This window comes from Haliotis rufescens, unplaced genomic scaffold (genome assembly GCF_023055435.1).
Source record: "Haliotis rufescens isolate VD_foot unplaced genomic scaffold, xgHalRufe1.0.p SCAF_7, whole genome shotgun sequence".
Lineage (NCBI taxonomy): Eukaryota > Metazoa > Mollusca > Gastropoda > Lepetellida > Haliotidae > Haliotis > Haliotis rufescens.
Genome location: NW_025964361.1, coordinates 32,073,562 through 32,090,464, shown reverse-complemented (window position 1 = coordinate 32,090,464; position 16,903 = coordinate 32,073,562). Strand labels below are relative to the sequence as shown.

Below are 16,903 nucleotides of genomic sequence, written 5' to 3'. Positions count from 1 at the left end.
TAAGTCCTTGTTTGATCAAACTTTGATCCTTTATTTTAAACATAATCATCAGCTGATCACAGACAATTGATTTGGGTCAGGTTCATCTGTTATATACTAACTTTGACACATTGTGATATAACTGAAATGCTAGAACGCCTTTCAGCTTAAACACTCCCTTATTCCTCATGTTCATATCAATGTTGTTTTCAGTGTCAAGGCTATGTTGTTGATCATTGACTGCAAGTACCAAATACTGGAAAAACGCAAGTCAAAAAAAGGATATGGCAATTCATCCAGTGTTGATGAAGATGGCCTCACAAGGTCAAAGGCAGAAGTTACAGACCTCCTAAAGGGAGAAGGGGCACTTGTCATTCGAGTCAAAGATCCGCCTATGCTACAAGTAAGTTACTTCTCTGTCATCTCAGCAATCACAATAATATCAGATTTTTTATCCCGCGACGACACCTTTGCATGAAGATCTGACCCCTCCATAGAGGGTTGCATCAGGTTAACCCTGAGCAAACTTTGACCATCCAATCTAAGTGAAAGGTGCATTGGTTCTTGAGCCAATCAGGTGTCAGCTTTCTAAGGTGTTTTAGTGTACTTTCATTACCACCTGAAATCAGAAATTTCTATCTTAGCAACAGCAAACCACTGAAACACTGACATATCCTCAATAGTACACCCTGATTGATGTAGATGTCGTGGCTTTAGAAACGACAGGATGTATAAAATATCCACAGCTGTTAGCTTTATTCAGAACTCCCTGATTATAATCGCTTACAAGATACAGAAAGCTTGTCTGATTGCTTCACTCACTTGTACCACGAGGTTTGACGGCTCAACACTGATTGGCTGATGAGTTCACCCAGATTTCAAGTAGACGTATTACAGTTTTGTGTCCTGCTTCTCACCAAGATGTAGGTGTAGGCATGATGGTATGATGATGAACATGGGGTTCCCAGACTGACAACAAGTACATTTTACATACACTTAATGAGTATGGCAATTAATTAGTGATGCCTATCATCTACGTCACTGGTGCGTAACATCATGTGTGTGGTTGCAGTTGAGTCATGATATTGTCTGAGTTTTTCCAACAGATGCTTCAGTAACAATTTATTCATATTTTTCATGTTTTACATGACTGAATTACATTATTAACTGTATTATTCCGGCGGCAGGATGTGGTTTCACATCTAAATATGTTCTTTGCGATTTTTATTTTAGATGTGATTTTGTTCCTTATACATTGAAAAAGATCAACAAGGCATGACAAAGTTTATGAACATGAAATACTGAAGTGCAGTGGCTTCGATATGAGGACGGGCACTTTGGAGTCACTTCAGTCCCAGGCGAATTCTGCAGTAAAGTTGTCTAACTTCTGCAACAAAATTACCATAATGCTGCAGATAAAAATCCGCAATTCTGAGGTTAATTCTGCTTTAAAAACTACCAAACCTAATACAAACTCATATGCATAGTGTCACTGCTATTTATTTATGGTTAGATGTAAACATAGTTTATGTAGTCAAAATACCACAAGAACTTTTAAGAGTGAGAAGAATTTTACTGTAGTATTCATATTTTATATGTTTCAACTTCATTTTAAATATTTGGGCATCATTCAAGTGCAAAAGTTTATAGAAAAGCTTGAAAACAATTCAAATTAGTGTATTGATTGATAAAAAGGGAAAATTCAGCGATTATTCTGCAATTCTGTGATAAGCAACATTTTCTGCAAATCATTCCGCGATCGCAGAATCGCAGATTTTATCTGAGACGGTCATTTGTAAAATGTTGGAAGGGCGTGGGCGGGTCACATCACTTGGTCTGAAACATCCTTAATTAACCTACATTCTATTTTGATATCCAGTAAACTACAGTTATAATGAACTCAAACGAACTAATTTTAGTTTTTTATAACAGTAGTTTGTTATAAACATATATCAGATATATACAACATCTATACAGCAAATGGCAGGGACTAAAAATAAAATTAAGTTTGTAATATCCTTCAGTTTGTTATAAGCGTGTTTGATAATAAAGTTATATCATTGGGTGTGTCTTGACCGAATCACCGGTCGATTCCAAGAAAACGTGTGTACAGCTGATTGCTGTTTCCGGCTTAGTTTACGAGAAAATACACAAGGTAATCTTAATCCCTGGATATAAAACAATGCCTAGCAGAACAATAAATACTATTTAAACGGTAAATAAACATGTCTGGTGATTTTTTATCTCAAATTTCGAATTTGTACTGACAAAGTTTCTCATCACCCATTCGTTTACCAGACTTCGCTGAAAGGGTACGGTGTAATTTTTTTCCAAAATATTGAACCCGCCAGAGGGGGGTGCGCATTATACATGGGTGCGCACTATACTCAAGAAAATACGGTATTAACTCTCAAAGCAACCTAGATTTTTATGTGCATCTTCATACAGCTGCTGGATGGGTCTAGCATCTGCTTGCACATGTTGTCTCAGTCTGCTGAGGAGGCGGAGCTGCGCTTCTGACTCCACTGATGGACGGTTGTGTACTTTTCAAAATGGTGGGGCTTAACTAAATTAAGTGATATACAGTGGCACATTTTACTCAGTCTAAAGTTAATTTGCATTGATCTCTAAAAGAAAATAAAGTTTTTATATGTATTAATATCTCTACTCAGCTTAAGATCTGGCTTGTGTGAACAACAATGGATTAAAATATAAACTGCATTGATCTTAAAAATAATTAATTGATGTGATTGGTTCTATATGATTTTGTAGTTGTTTATTCAGTAGTAAGTATTTAGTTTCTCTACTCAGTTTCTTTTATTTTCTAACAGTTTATATAGGAATCTGCAACAGTACAACATGGTACAAGCCTGACTTGACCGGGCAACAGATATTGACAAACTAAATTTAAACTTTTATCCTGAGGCTTATCTCTTAGCAAAAATAAGTCAAACAATAGTGGTTCAGTCCATTTACATAGATAGGGATGAAACTGAGGTCCCAATGTGCCTGCAGTAATTTCTGTAGGAAAATTGGGATGTAGGCATTGAATTGTTCAATTTGTGTGTCTGACGTCCCCTCGGGCAAGTGTTAAATATTATGTTGTTGCCCTCAGCCAAGTGGGAAAATATTATTTAGTTGCCCTCAAGCAAGTAGGAAGATCGGGGCTATTAACTTTGAAAATTAGAAGATGCATCGTGTGTTTGTCAACTGCAGAAGTACCTGACTAGTCATTTATCTATTCTGCACATCACCCATTAGCTGTTGCTTCAGTTCATGAAGTTTTGTTATTAAAATTAAAGTTTCCTTCTTTTCTCTAATTTAGCAGGGCAATTTAAAAATAGGCGAGGAATTAGGAAATATTGGTATTTGAACTCCCATGCTCACTCATTTTCACTGACTCATACTCACCATCACTTACCCATTCACACTTCATATAGCTGGAATATTGCTGAGTGTGGCATTAAACAACAAACAAACAAAACTTCTTCAACCTTATGCTGATGCAGCGTTAAACAGTACCCCACTCACTCATTCAGCACCTCGATATATAACATGAAAAGATTTGGAAAATATTTGTTGATGTTAAGTTGACGGTACACATGCTTTGCAAATACTGCAGTCAACCAATGTCGATTTCGTTTCATGATTTTGATTGGATTATGCATAGACTCGTTAGTCAAGCCAAAATAGAACTCCATAATTCCAGCCTAGTTTGGCAAGGGTGAAAACGGGACTTTTATAGTCAGTAAACTGCCTTACCTTGGGAAGATGCACTGTAATTACTCTGTGCGAGTGATAGGGGTGAAACAATACAAGCTTAGGATATGATACATAGGTCACAATAGTGAGATATCGTGATATGCATATTCACATAAAACCGTGTGGAAACTTCTTGACTATGAATATTTCAGAGCAGGATACAGAGACACATGCTTGTAGCAGCTATTTTTAGCAGTGAACTTGAAACACTACTCGTACCATACATTATGCGATATTTGAATGACCAAATGTGGGGGGTGAGGGTTGGTGGCATTGGTGAATAATTTATTTTTGCAAGTGTATCGTCTTGTATAGATAGAAAAAAAAAATGTATCGTGCATCGCATCGTTGAACGGAAACTTCCAAAGCACCTAACAAGTGAGCCCTCATCACTCATACTGCTCGATAATAATCCTGATGATGATGACCTTTGTGGCAGCAGCACACCTGTCTGTCGGTTCCACCATGGTTATCAACAGCTGTTTTCATTCAGCAGGCAGGCTGTGTCATGACTGAAATGCTTCCGTTTTTAATGGTGTGAAGTCCTAAATCAATCACATTCACCCACCATTTTCCACTAGTCCTTACTGAATGTGGGGCAGTGGCGTAACCTGGGATGAGTTGTACAGAGCGATCTTAGCTCTAAGGTGATCGTAACTCCCATACTTTACCATAGACTTTCCACTAGTCCTTACTGAATGTGGGGCAGTGGCAAAAGCTGGGTGCAGTTGTACAGAGTGATCTTAGCTCTAAGGTGATCGTAACTCCCATACCTTACCATAGACTTTCCACTAGTCCTTACTGAATGTGGGGCAGTGGGGTAACCTGGGTGCAGTTGTACAGAGTGATCTTAGCTCTAGGGTGATCGTAACTCCCATACCTTACCATAGACTTTCGACAGTCGTAGCGCAACAAACATTGTTTTGTACAATGGCACTATTGTCATTGAAGCATTAGCTCTGCACACTGAAGACCTTGATCTGAATCGCCACATAGATGCAAGGTGAGAGGCCATTTCTGGTGTCCCTGCCATGATGTCGCTGGAATATTGCTGCAAGTGGCTTAAACCTCTACTGACTCACCTCAACATTATTACTGAGAACTCTTCTCCCAAAATGCTGTCGTTGTCATCTGCCATGAAATTGAAGTTCACCTTATGTGTTCCATGCCATTCTTTTGGGGGACAGTAGGAATATTTTTAATGACAAAATACCAGATTTTAAAAAAATAATACAGGTCATTTATTGATTAAAATCTTTCAATATCCAAAACACAGAGTCTAAAATATTTCTCTGGTAGAGGCTAACAAAAAGCAGCTCAAAGTCTACCTTCCATCTTTCACAGATAATTTACACTAAACGATGGCAACGGTAAATTCTCATTACCAACCAAATTATATACCCAGGAGGAAGGGGCCAGTCTTCTATGGTTCCGCATATGCTCTGTACAGAGGTTGCATCACTAGGGCCTACCAGAATCCTTGATTGCGGGTTTGAACCTCTCTGCAACCCGATATACATCGTTGTTTGTCATCACCATACCCGTGCTCATTGGTTTCAAGTGGTGAACATCTAAGACATGCATCACTTTCCTCCCACATTAAACTGACACACAGATGATATAATTGTGATCTCGTTCAAAATGGTGCTGAACCATAACCTGCTCACTCACTCAAAATTTGTTACATGGGAGAAAACTCGCAAGTTCGCATTGTGGAGGTTTTCTGTGGCAGTGGTGTAACACCAAGTCATCACTGTCCCGGAGCGTGCATCCGTGCATATTTATTGAATGAGTAAACATTATGCTGTTCCAGGATCTTGTTTTGTTCCATTTATGTACTTCAATTGATGTTTCAAATTGCTTCTGTATTCTAAATTTTGAATTATACAATATATAGTGATACATATCGCAATACAGCCATGTGCATTGTAAAATGTTGTGATGCTTTAAACTTTAAACATCCAATACCCATCCCTACCATGATGCATCTGACTTTACCTTTCCTTACTGTCATGCTCCAGTGGTGTATACATATGATATAGATATGTCTAGTAGACACAATATTGACATTGTCACATTTTGACTACAGTAACAAAGAGACTATTGAACTATTAATCATGGCCTATCTATTGGCATGAAACAGGCCTTGAGTTGGGCAAGATTGAGTTATAGAAATATTAACGTGGATGGTGTGAATATGGAGTGTGTGTGAAAAGGCGTGTTGGACGCAGATGTTGGAAGCTTGAAGTGCCTCGGCTGCTCTGCGTGACAGGTGTTGGGAAGGTGGGAATATGTCGGCCATATATCAACTAAGTGCTGTGCATCTCAAATTAGGCATTTTCATGAATGATTGATAACATTTTCTGAACATTGATTGTGTATAAAAAAATTATCATGAAGCAGAAATAATAGGTAAATCTACCTGTATTAGAAAAAGTTGCAGTCTCTTAATCCAGACCAGAGATATCCTTAAGATAGACTTTAACTACTTAACAGTCTTTACTTAGCAAATACGTGGGGTGATTGTGTAAGGTCTGTTGCTAGTATGACAAATATCTACTCATGATAAACATGGTAAATTGTGTCAATGTATAGATTCTTTTTGTTTGCTTAATGCCATTCTCAGGAATATTAAAGCTATATGACCATGGTCTGTAAATAGTCAAGCCTGGGCCTTGTATGGTGAGGTAAGACAGGCTGTTGAACACACATCACAAACATGGATCAGAATCATTATGTAAATGTATTTATGCCATCTAGAATATTGTCCTGATTAATATATAGGTATGATAAAGTAAGGTATCTATCATACAAGTACTGAAGCCGTTTAGGAATTCATATTTCCTTGCTTCTCCTAAATATGAAATATGGATACAAATCATCTAATAATATTTTTACGTTTTTATTTGTGCTAAGAAATACAATAAAAAGGTGATAAAATAATTATGGTATAGTTGTCACGGTTACACAGCAGTCCCAGACACACAGGTGGTTGACATTTGTGTGAAACTAACACCACGACAGGGAAAACTTGTTCTGATTGTCTGGGTGGGGAAAGAGAGAACTGTGCCATACGTCCTAAATCTGGAGATTGTTAGCTTCCAGTAATCTGACACAATATGAACTCTTGGCATACCGTACCAAATAAGGAGGCTAAGAATTGTTTTAAAAACATGCAGTTGTGCCATATTTAAGATCATGATGATGTCATTTAAGTTACTGGTAGGACTGCACAGTATTACAGGCATTTATCAATTATCGACCCTGATGGCAGTTGTATTACATGATTACAGATACATTATTTCAATTTGAACTTTCAACAACTCATGCTGCTTCGCAACAAACTTTGCAAAACCTTTCACTGATTGGCTGAGCATATTTCTCTCCTTTGTGTCCATGGCTTTATCAGGCAGGGCGATACCACATTTTATCGCAGAACAAAAGGGTGGGTTTGGGGCAGTACTGTGTTTTAAAGAAGGTCTTGACCCTTTCTCAACCAATAAAAATACAGATCTAACTTGTAAATATAATAAACTTTAATAAATTTTTTATGTGTTCCTGTTTATTAGGTAATGAATATGTTTTGTTATGATTTAGCCTAAAATCAAAGACATATACGTCTTTGCTCAAATCTACATTGATCAACAAAATGGTGGAAATACGGAAGTTATTCCTCACTCACATTGTTGTCTCCACTGATTCATTACTACAAAATGGACCGCCTCCATGGTCTAGTGGTAGAGCGTCCGCCCAGAGAGTGGAAGGTCCAGGGTTTGATCCCCTGCCGCATCATACCAAAAATCGTTACAAGATGGTACTTGTTGTTACCCTGTCTGGCACTCGGCAATAACATGATTAAGTGGCTAAAAGAAAGTCTGGTCGGCTCGGAGTCAGTATAGTGTGTCTGAGTGAGGTATTCATGTTAAACTCCAGCATGGTATCTCAGTGTGCTAGCACTATAAATCGGCATCAGTCTGGACTAGTACAAGCAGCCACACACACACATGTGCATGCACCTTGCTATGTAAGTGTGATAATCTTGGACGTGATGTTAAACCCCATTTCACTTCACCTTCACCTCACAACAAAATTGTACGTAGAAATTAGGATCTGCATGTACAATTAGTGTCAACCACTGTAAAACACTTTTTCTCCCAATATATCTCAATACAGATAGTTCTATTGCAACATATTGCTGTACAGTGTTGCTGCCAATATACAGCCCTAACTATCTGAAGTAAATGTCTCGTGTTAACCTTGTTAACAGTGACCTTGTGATGTTCTGGACTGCAGTCAGCAGCATTCCAGTTAAGGCGTGGTTGCCTGTAAATGGGTCAAGTAATCATGTTGTTAGTAGAATGTGTAATTACCCCCACCATTTACACACGATCAGCCAGGTCACAGTCAGACTGCCGATCCACATCTTGTTGGCAATTACAGGAAGCATGTGCTGCAGACCTCATCTGCCCCAGGACCCTCGCCACAAGGATCTGCTTATCATGAATAAAACACTTATTGGGATGTAGGGATTCTGTAGGTTGTATGAGGCGACCAATTAGATCAGGGGTGATTTGGTTGATGGCACGTCATCGTACCCTTTGGTGTGGATCGTTGCTTACAATATCAATCACTGGCTTGGCCAACCAAGAATCAATTATTGACAGGCAGCCATCGTAGGGCAGGAATATACCTGTGTACAACATTAAACAACAACACACACACACACACACACACACACACACACACACACACACTCACTCAGTGTCTTAACTAATGATGAGACGGTGTTGATCAGTAAGCTGTAAGCTGGGATGACCAAAATGCTTTGTGCAAGCATTGTAATGTAATTGAAGACGAAATACATGTTATATACCACTGTGTGCTCTACGATGGTGAGCGGAAATATTTAATTCCCAAAACTGTTAGTGATAACTATTATTCATTACAAAGAATATGTCAGTCAACAAATGTTAATGTGATGTTACACTTTGCCAGGTTCCTGAATTGTATCTTCACAGGAAGATAAAACACCTGTTTATCTTCCCTTAAGAAATAGCTCTCTGTAAAATGGTACTTGTAAACCTTTTTGTACCTCATGCAAATAAAACTGTCTGTCTGTCTGTTGATCAGTTTTTATGACAATTGTGACAGTGTCTTCTCTCATCATGGTCATAGTGTTCCTGAATACTACGGTATATAGTATATGTATATGACTGTAGATAAGCCGCAGGCCGGTCCGGTACCAGTTGTGCATGATGTCACAGAAACACAGACTTTCATATTTTGGTCACTGATGAACATTTCTCATGAAAAAGCTTGGTAGATATTTGTTTCGTTGTTATGGTAACACATTGTGACCTGTTCTGTTTCAGACATCCGACCTGACATACGGAGATGTAGGTGAGTAGTGGATGGTGGAGAAAGTGGCGTGAGTGTCCTGATGGCCGACAGTCATGTGGAGGCCAGACTTGAGCCTACAATCTTGGATTGGTACCATGAATGAAGTTTGCATGATAGAATGATCGATTCTGAAGGGTTCCCAACAATCTGCACAATACAGTGTTCAAAATCCAGGGGTCTTGGGTAGAGGTAGATTTAACATGTTTTGATGCTGTAGTGGTTGTATTAGCCTTGCTCCAAGGCTGTACTTAATGATAAGTCCATGGATGTATAGTAATTCTATCCTTGTAATCATGGTAATAGGCAAGTCTAGACAAGCAAACTGTACAAAGATGCCATTATTTTATACAGATAACTTGTTATTTATATAATCTAGGAATTATAATTTAAAGTATAATCATTTCCTTACATCAATCTATAATATTTCAATCTTAACATAAGCACTTCTTGACTTTCATGGTTTAATTTCGAACACTGAAATACAGTAACCATGGCCAAAATGAACTCTGAAGCCTGATTAATTATTTTCCTTGCAGCCCTGTGTTCATAACTGACAAAACTTTGTCTCCCATTATGGTTTCCACACTGTTGATTTATGGCTTCTACAGTCCCTCCTGCAAAATAGTGATTGAATTAACATCTATAGATATATATTAGATCTGATAAAGATAATCCGCTTGTCACGCCGAAGTCCTGGGTTCAATTCCTAACATGGGTACAATGTGTGAAGCCCCCCGCAGTGATGATACGGGAATATTGCTAAAAAGCGGCGTAAAATCAAAGTCACTCAGTCATTCACTTATAAAGATAATCTGAAATTATTGTATTCTTAAATACCCTGAAACTGCGGGTGTCAGTCCTTAGACTAAGACTGAAATCTATGTTGCCAAATTCATGTACAGGTTAGTAGATTCAAACATATTGACACAAACTGTTGTAATATCAGGTAGACATAAACATAGTCTCTTCATGTGCTTGTTATTTGTTTTACTGTACATATGAATGATGAATAAGCTATGAATAACAACAAAACTCATTAAGTATTCATTGCCCAAATATTTGTGATGTGTGTACCAACATTAACCATATTAATTGGATACTTTGAAATTTAGGAAGTGTGACTGACTAATTGTGATTATTTTCTGTTTGACTGATTGTTTATGAAGTTGACTACATTAAAGATGGTTGGGTGATCGGTGCATCTGTTGACGTCCCATAGTGATGAACACTATGATGTTTGACAGCACTTTTAGCACAAGTAACATATTTTCAAAGTCATTAGCCATTAGTCCAAAGCCTGAATCGAGTACAACAGGCTGTCAGACTAGTGGAGCATTTTTGTGGTAGCCCGATCGGTATAGTTATGTTTTCCTCGCATCTGTCGTCAAACAGTTGAAACTATTACTTCATGAACATTGAATATGCAAAATACACTCTTTGCACCATTTGTTGTACCACACATTAAACACATCACTGAAATTTAATTTGTAAATTAATGCAAACATGATGTACATGCAATGGTTCAGAAACCATGTTGCTATAATATATTTGCAACTCGTGTTGAACTTGTGATATATCTTAACAAGTCCCTAACTGATGAACAATATTTATTTACTATCCCGAGTGTCCAGTAAAAAGTCAAAAGGTTTTTAGGACAGGTTCTTTTCATGTGTAAAATGCACACATGAGCTGTTGAGTATGCATAAAAATGACATGTTTTTTTTAAATATAAAAGTTATAAGTTGGTGTTGTGGGGGGGGGGGGGGGGATTTTGGATTTTGAGGGGGCATGAAAAAATGTTACCTATGGTGGTGAGGGACAGCGAAATATGATATAGTCCAAAGGCTACTCTCACCACCACCAAACAAACAAGCACAGCTACACCATGTACTCTATTGGAAGGAGGGGGCACGGGTGGCCCAGTCTAAGGCGCCACGTTTCGCTGTGCAGAGTTGCGTCCCTTGGGCGTGCCAGAAACCTATGATTGTGGGTTCGAATCCTGGTTCACCCCGACTATGTTTCTAGGTTTGTCAGCACCATACCCGTGCTCGTGGGTTTCACCGAAGTGGTAAACGTCTAAGACCTGCATCACTTCAGGCTTTCCTCCCACATTAAGCTCACACGCCAGGATATAACTGGAATACTGTTAAAAGGGGCGTTAAACCCAACTCACTCACTCACTATTGGAAGGTAAAGGTGCCAATTGTACTGATGCAAGGATTAAAATTTCTCTGTGTGTATTATGTTCCTGTGTGCGTTATGTTGAAAGTACCGTCTCTGTGATCTAGTGTAGAGTGCCTGCCTGATGAGTGAAAGATTGACAGTTCGATCCCCTGGCTGCCTCATACCTAAAGAGGGCGGTCGGGTAGCCTAGTGGTTAAAGCGTTCGCTCGTCACGCCGAAGACCCGGGTTCGATTCCCGACATGGGTTCAATATTGCTAAAAGCGGCGTAAAACCATACTCACTCACTCACTCACTCACTCACTCACTCACTCACTCACTCATACCTAAAGACATTAAAAGACAGTACTTGTTTCTACCCTACGTGCCACTCAGTTGTGCAGGTATAGCGGTCGCACAGCACTGGTCTACCTCTAACTATAACATTATGCAGAGCTGTAGGATAGTCAATTTCCTGTCAGAGGGTGGAAATGTAATTTCAAACATAACATGCTCATTGTTGTCTGAAAATTTATGCGAAAAAATACACATAAAATTTCACCACTTTTTATCGTACACAGATGAACACAATAAAAGTATTATGTGACAGTATAATTTTCTATTTGATAGGTTTATGTAAACTGTAAGTGAACAAGTACTGCCTAATGTTTGAACGGCGTTATGATATAATAAATGGATTTGTAAGCCTATGTATAACGTTACATTTTTTATGAAAAAAACCAACTTGTTATAAACATGATAAATGACTTTATCAAGTTCAAAACACAACAGAGAGATATACAAAAGCACAGAGAAAAGGGGCATAACACTGCTATGCTTAAAAGTAGGCCATTGTAACTCAGTTTTCCTTGTGATAACTGGATGTTCAGTTCCAAAATCAATTTAGCATGGTTAAATCTACAAGTAACTTAGTCCTAACTTGAAAACACAGGACATTATTCTCCTAATTCTCTTACTGTTGCCACGACTAGGGTGACACTTGCAGATGTTTCAAAGTTTATGTTTGCCATCATTAACATATTGTTTTGTCAGGGGCAGATAATTAGATAGGATTTCAAACTTCAGTATTTTCATTGGCCCTGTGTACCTTCTGTTCATAATCAACTATCGATTCAGCCCTCGCCAATTACAGTTTTGTTGTCCGTTAAATTTTTATGTGGTCATTTTGATGATAATTATCAGCATGATCAGCTCGACAAGTAGCTGATGATTAAATGACCACTCAGTTGGAAAATATGAAATTGAGATGATGCCATGAAATATGACAGGGCTGGTGTTATGATCATGATGATACTATTGTTGCATACTTAACATTGAAATGCACAGGTGTGTTTTACAGTGGGTAACATGTGCATGATGGGTACTTATTTCCAACAAACTGTTTATCGGTTCTTAGCTCAACTGTATATCAGCTATCAAGCTGCTGGTGAATGTGTACAAACAGTAACATGGGTCAATTAGTGTTCTTAGCTCACCTGTATATCGGCTATCAAGCTGCTGGTGAATGTGTACAAACAGTAACATGGGTCAATTAGTGTTCTTAGCTCACCTGTAAGGCTATCAAGCTGCTGGTGAATGTGTACAAACAGTAACATGGGTCAATTAGTGTTCTTAGCTCACCTGTAAGGCTATCAAGCTGCTGGTGAATGTGTACAAACAGTAACATGGGTCAATTAGTGTTCTTAGCTCACCTGTAAGGCTATCAAGCTGCTGGTGAATGTGTAAAAACAGTAACATGGGTCAATTAGTGTTCTTAGCTCACCTGTAAGGCTATCAAGCTGCTGGTGAATGTGTACAAACAGTAACATGGGTCAATTAGTGTTCTTAGCTCAACTGTATATCAGCTATCAAGCTGCTGGTGAATGTGTACAAACAGTAACATGGGTCAATTGGTGTTCTTAGCTCACCTGTATATCAGCCATCAAGCTGCTGGTGAATGTGTACAAACAGTAACATGGAACAATAAGTGTTCTTAGCTCACCTGTATATAGGCTATCAAGCTGCTGGTGAATGTGTACAAACAGTAACATGGAACAATAAGTGTTCTTAGCTCACCTGTATATAGGCTATCAAGCTGCTGGTGAATGTGTACAAACAGTAACATGGAACAATAAGTGTTCTTAGCTCACCTGTATATAGGCTATCAAGCTGCTGGTGAACGTGTACAAACAGTAACATGGAACAATAAGTGTTCTTAGCTCACCTGTATATCGGCTATCAAGCTGCTGATTAATGTGTACAAACAGTAGCAATGTTAACGGATGGTTCAACTGAGCTATTGTTATGTGATGTTATATTTAAAAAATATAATGACAGATAACATATGTCCCTTGTGATAATAAAGAACAATCTTTTTTTGCTTTTGTATATGTTGAGAGTCATGTAACATTTGTAGCTCACCTGGCTAAAAGTTGAGTCATTGCCCTTCCAACCAATCTTGAATTTGTTTAAGACGTTGGCAACCATATTAAAAAAATATTTGTGGCCTGATACTATTCCTGTTTTTTCGAACTGTAATGGGATTTGGTGTATGGTAGTTTCTAGTGGGCCTGACCATCCATGGTATGATCCAGTTCTTGATAATGGTCATTGATTAGATCTTTTCCTTGTGACCATGCCTTGAAATTTTCGCAAATACAGGAACAATGTTTCTGAACCACAAAATACTGACGTAGCTTAAACATTTGTTGTTAGTGAATTACATTCTGTGTTGCAGGATATGAAGCTTTGGGTCACACAGGAAGATTCCTGGTGGACCTGGCCATTGTGGTGTCTCAGACAGGTGAGATTTTTCTGTATGTCTCAGACAGATGAGGTATTGTCTGTGTCTCAGACAGATGAGGTATTGTCTGTGTGTCTCAGTCAGGTTAGATATCATGAGTGTGTCTCAGACAGGTGAGATATTATCAGTGTCTCTTGCACAGATGAGGTTTGTCTGTGTCTCAGACAGATGAGGTATTGTCTGTGTCTCAGACAGATGACGTATTATCAGTGTCTCTCAGACAGATGAGGTTTGTCTGTGTCTCAGACAGGTGAGGTTTGTCTGTGTCTCAGACAGATGACGTATTATCAGTGTCTCTCAGACAGATGAGGTTTGTCTGTGTCTCAGACAGGTGAGGTTTGTCTGTGTCTCAGACAGATGAGGTTTGTCTGTGTCTCAGACAGATGAGGTTTGTCTGTGTCTCAGACAGATGAGGGGCGGTCGGGTAGCCTAGTGGTTAAAGCGTTCGTTCGTCACGCCGAAGACCCGGGTTCGATCCCCGACATGGGTACAATGTGTGAAGCCCATTTCTGGTGTCCCCCGCCGTTATATTGCTGGAATATTGCTAAAAGCGGCGTAAAACCATACTCACTCACTCACTCACTCAGACAGATGAGGTTTGTCTGTGTCTCAGACAGGTTAAATGTCATAAGTGTGTCAGACAGGTTAGCTAGGTAATGTGGACAGTAAGTTGAAGCCGCAGATCACCATTAGTTCCCGTTCACTCCACAAGTCAGCTGATTGTGTTCGTGAGGTATTTATCATCTCCATGTTTTTCAGGATTCTGTTGTGCCTACCTCATCTTCATATCAGAAAACCTCTCCGACTACTTCAAGGGAATGAGGATGTAAGTAGCTATGTCCAGAATACACTTCAAGCACATCCGATTTCATAGGACTTACTTTACATATCCCCATCTATGAAGCGATCTGGAAGGAACCACATCACCTGAACATACACAATCCTTGCATGTGCAATAATAATGTGCTTGTCTCCAGCACTCGGCAATGAGGTGATAAAAAACTTGATCAATACAAATTTGAAATTTGAGGTAAAACATCACTCACTAGACATGATGATTAACCATTCAAATTGTATTTCCTGTTCTGCTAGGCATTGTTTTATTTGCAAAGATTAAGATTACTGTGTGTATTTTCTCGTATACTAAGCAGCAAACAGCAATCAGCTGTACACACATTTTCGCCCAATCTACCGGTATGGTTAAAAATTTACCAATAATATAACTTGATACAATGATCGGAAGAATTGTATCTGAACTATTGTTTCATCACGACTATACTGATGATAACACAGTGAACACAATGAAATATTTTATTCGCATGTTTAACAATTTACTGAAATTCGCAGTAGAGAGCAAGTCACACACGGAAATGGCAGTTTCAGATTTGGTTCCTACAATGATGAATGATGGTGTTCTGAGGGGTACTTACAAAATCTGGTACCAAATATGCTTCCTTTGTAGTTGATCCTTGCTTCATTTGCTGTAGCAGGATCTGCTGAGCTTGGTTTTGAATCCCAGAATCTCTCTGATTATGACCCTCAATCTGTCAGAACCCTGTGCTTTTGGCTGAACAGAGGCACACTTGAACTAAGCCACTTGCCCAGGGTGACACCACACGTTTTGGCGCTTGTGTTTCAGGTGTATGTATATATTCATATTTCCACTATCTGGTCATCCACCAACGGATGAGTGGGTTTTGGGGGGGGGGGGGGGGGGCACAGGGTGAATGTCCTGTACACTAGGGGTAGTGACAACACTGTGTTGACCTATAAACATTGTTGATCCATAGGTTGAACACCAACCTGGTCACTAGCGGGATACCGTCTCAACACCTGGTGTGTGCTACCCTGGCGCTTTATTAAGTTATGTATCCGGAGATCAGGCATGGTGACTTGGTTGAAAGCGTGTCATCGCTCCCCAATGACATGAATTGTTGCTCATACCAGCAATCGCTGGTTTATTTATCTCTGCTCCATCAATATCAAGACTTACTTACAGTAGTCAGCTTATAGCTGGATCTTCAGCAGCCCATGCTTGCCATCAAAGGCGACTATGCTTGTCATAAGAGGCGACAAACGGGATCAGATGCTCAGGCTGGCTGACTTGGTTGATGGATGCATCTTATCCCAATTGTGTTGATCGATGCTCATGATGTCAATCACTGGATTTTCTGGTCCAGACTCGATTATTTACGGACCACCGTCATATAGCTGGAATATTGCTGAGTGCTTCGTCAAACAACAAACAAACAAAATCTTATAGCTGCAGCTCATTTCAACCTAGTGCTTTGTGGAAAATAACTTGTCAAGGAAGTCACTAGTCTCTGACTAGTGGCTGTGTCTATCACTGGCATCACAATTTGCTGTGCAGAGTTGTGTCCCTTAGTCCTGCCAGAAACCTATGATCATGTGTTTGAACCCCGGGTCACCCTGATGATGTTTCTAGATTTGTCAGCACCATACCCATGCCCCTGGGTTTCACTGAAGTATTAAATGTCCAACTTGACATGCATCAGGTGAGTCTAACCGCCCACATGAAGCTGACACGCTGTGGTGGAGCTCAAGTACTGTTCTAAGGGGCATTAAACCCACTCACATGTATACAGCTGTTTCATTATTTGTTTCCCTCAGTGTGTATAGCCATTATGCTACGTAATGAAATATGACTGGTAGATTAATCATGACTGATGTTGTCGACTCGCATTAAACAGAGTTGATATATGAGAATTGCCATAAATTTAATGGTGTGGTTTTATTGTCTCTGTGTGTTATGTTTACATTGCTTCTGTTTATATCAA

The 16,903-nt window shown here is 39.2% G+C and overlaps 1 protein-coding gene across 2 annotated transcripts in view; it reads left to right on the top strand.

Annotated features, from left to right (window-relative positions):
* LOC124146029 (amino acid transporter AVT3B-like) overlaps positions 1–16,903 on the top strand; it is a 40,559-nt gene that overhangs the window by 3,557 nt on the left and 20,099 nt on the right. For both annotated transcript variants that reach the window (XM_046516070.2, XM_046516069.2), the window contains exons 3-6: positions 193–382; positions 9,114–9,141; positions 14,040–14,105; positions 14,865–14,931. In XM_046516070.2, coding sequence (XP_046372026.2) covers positions 193–382; positions 9,114–9,141; positions 14,040–14,105; positions 14,865–14,931 — 351 coding nt within the window. The remainder of the gene's footprint in view (positions 1–192; positions 383–9,113; positions 9,142–14,039; positions 14,106–14,864; positions 14,932–16,903) is intronic.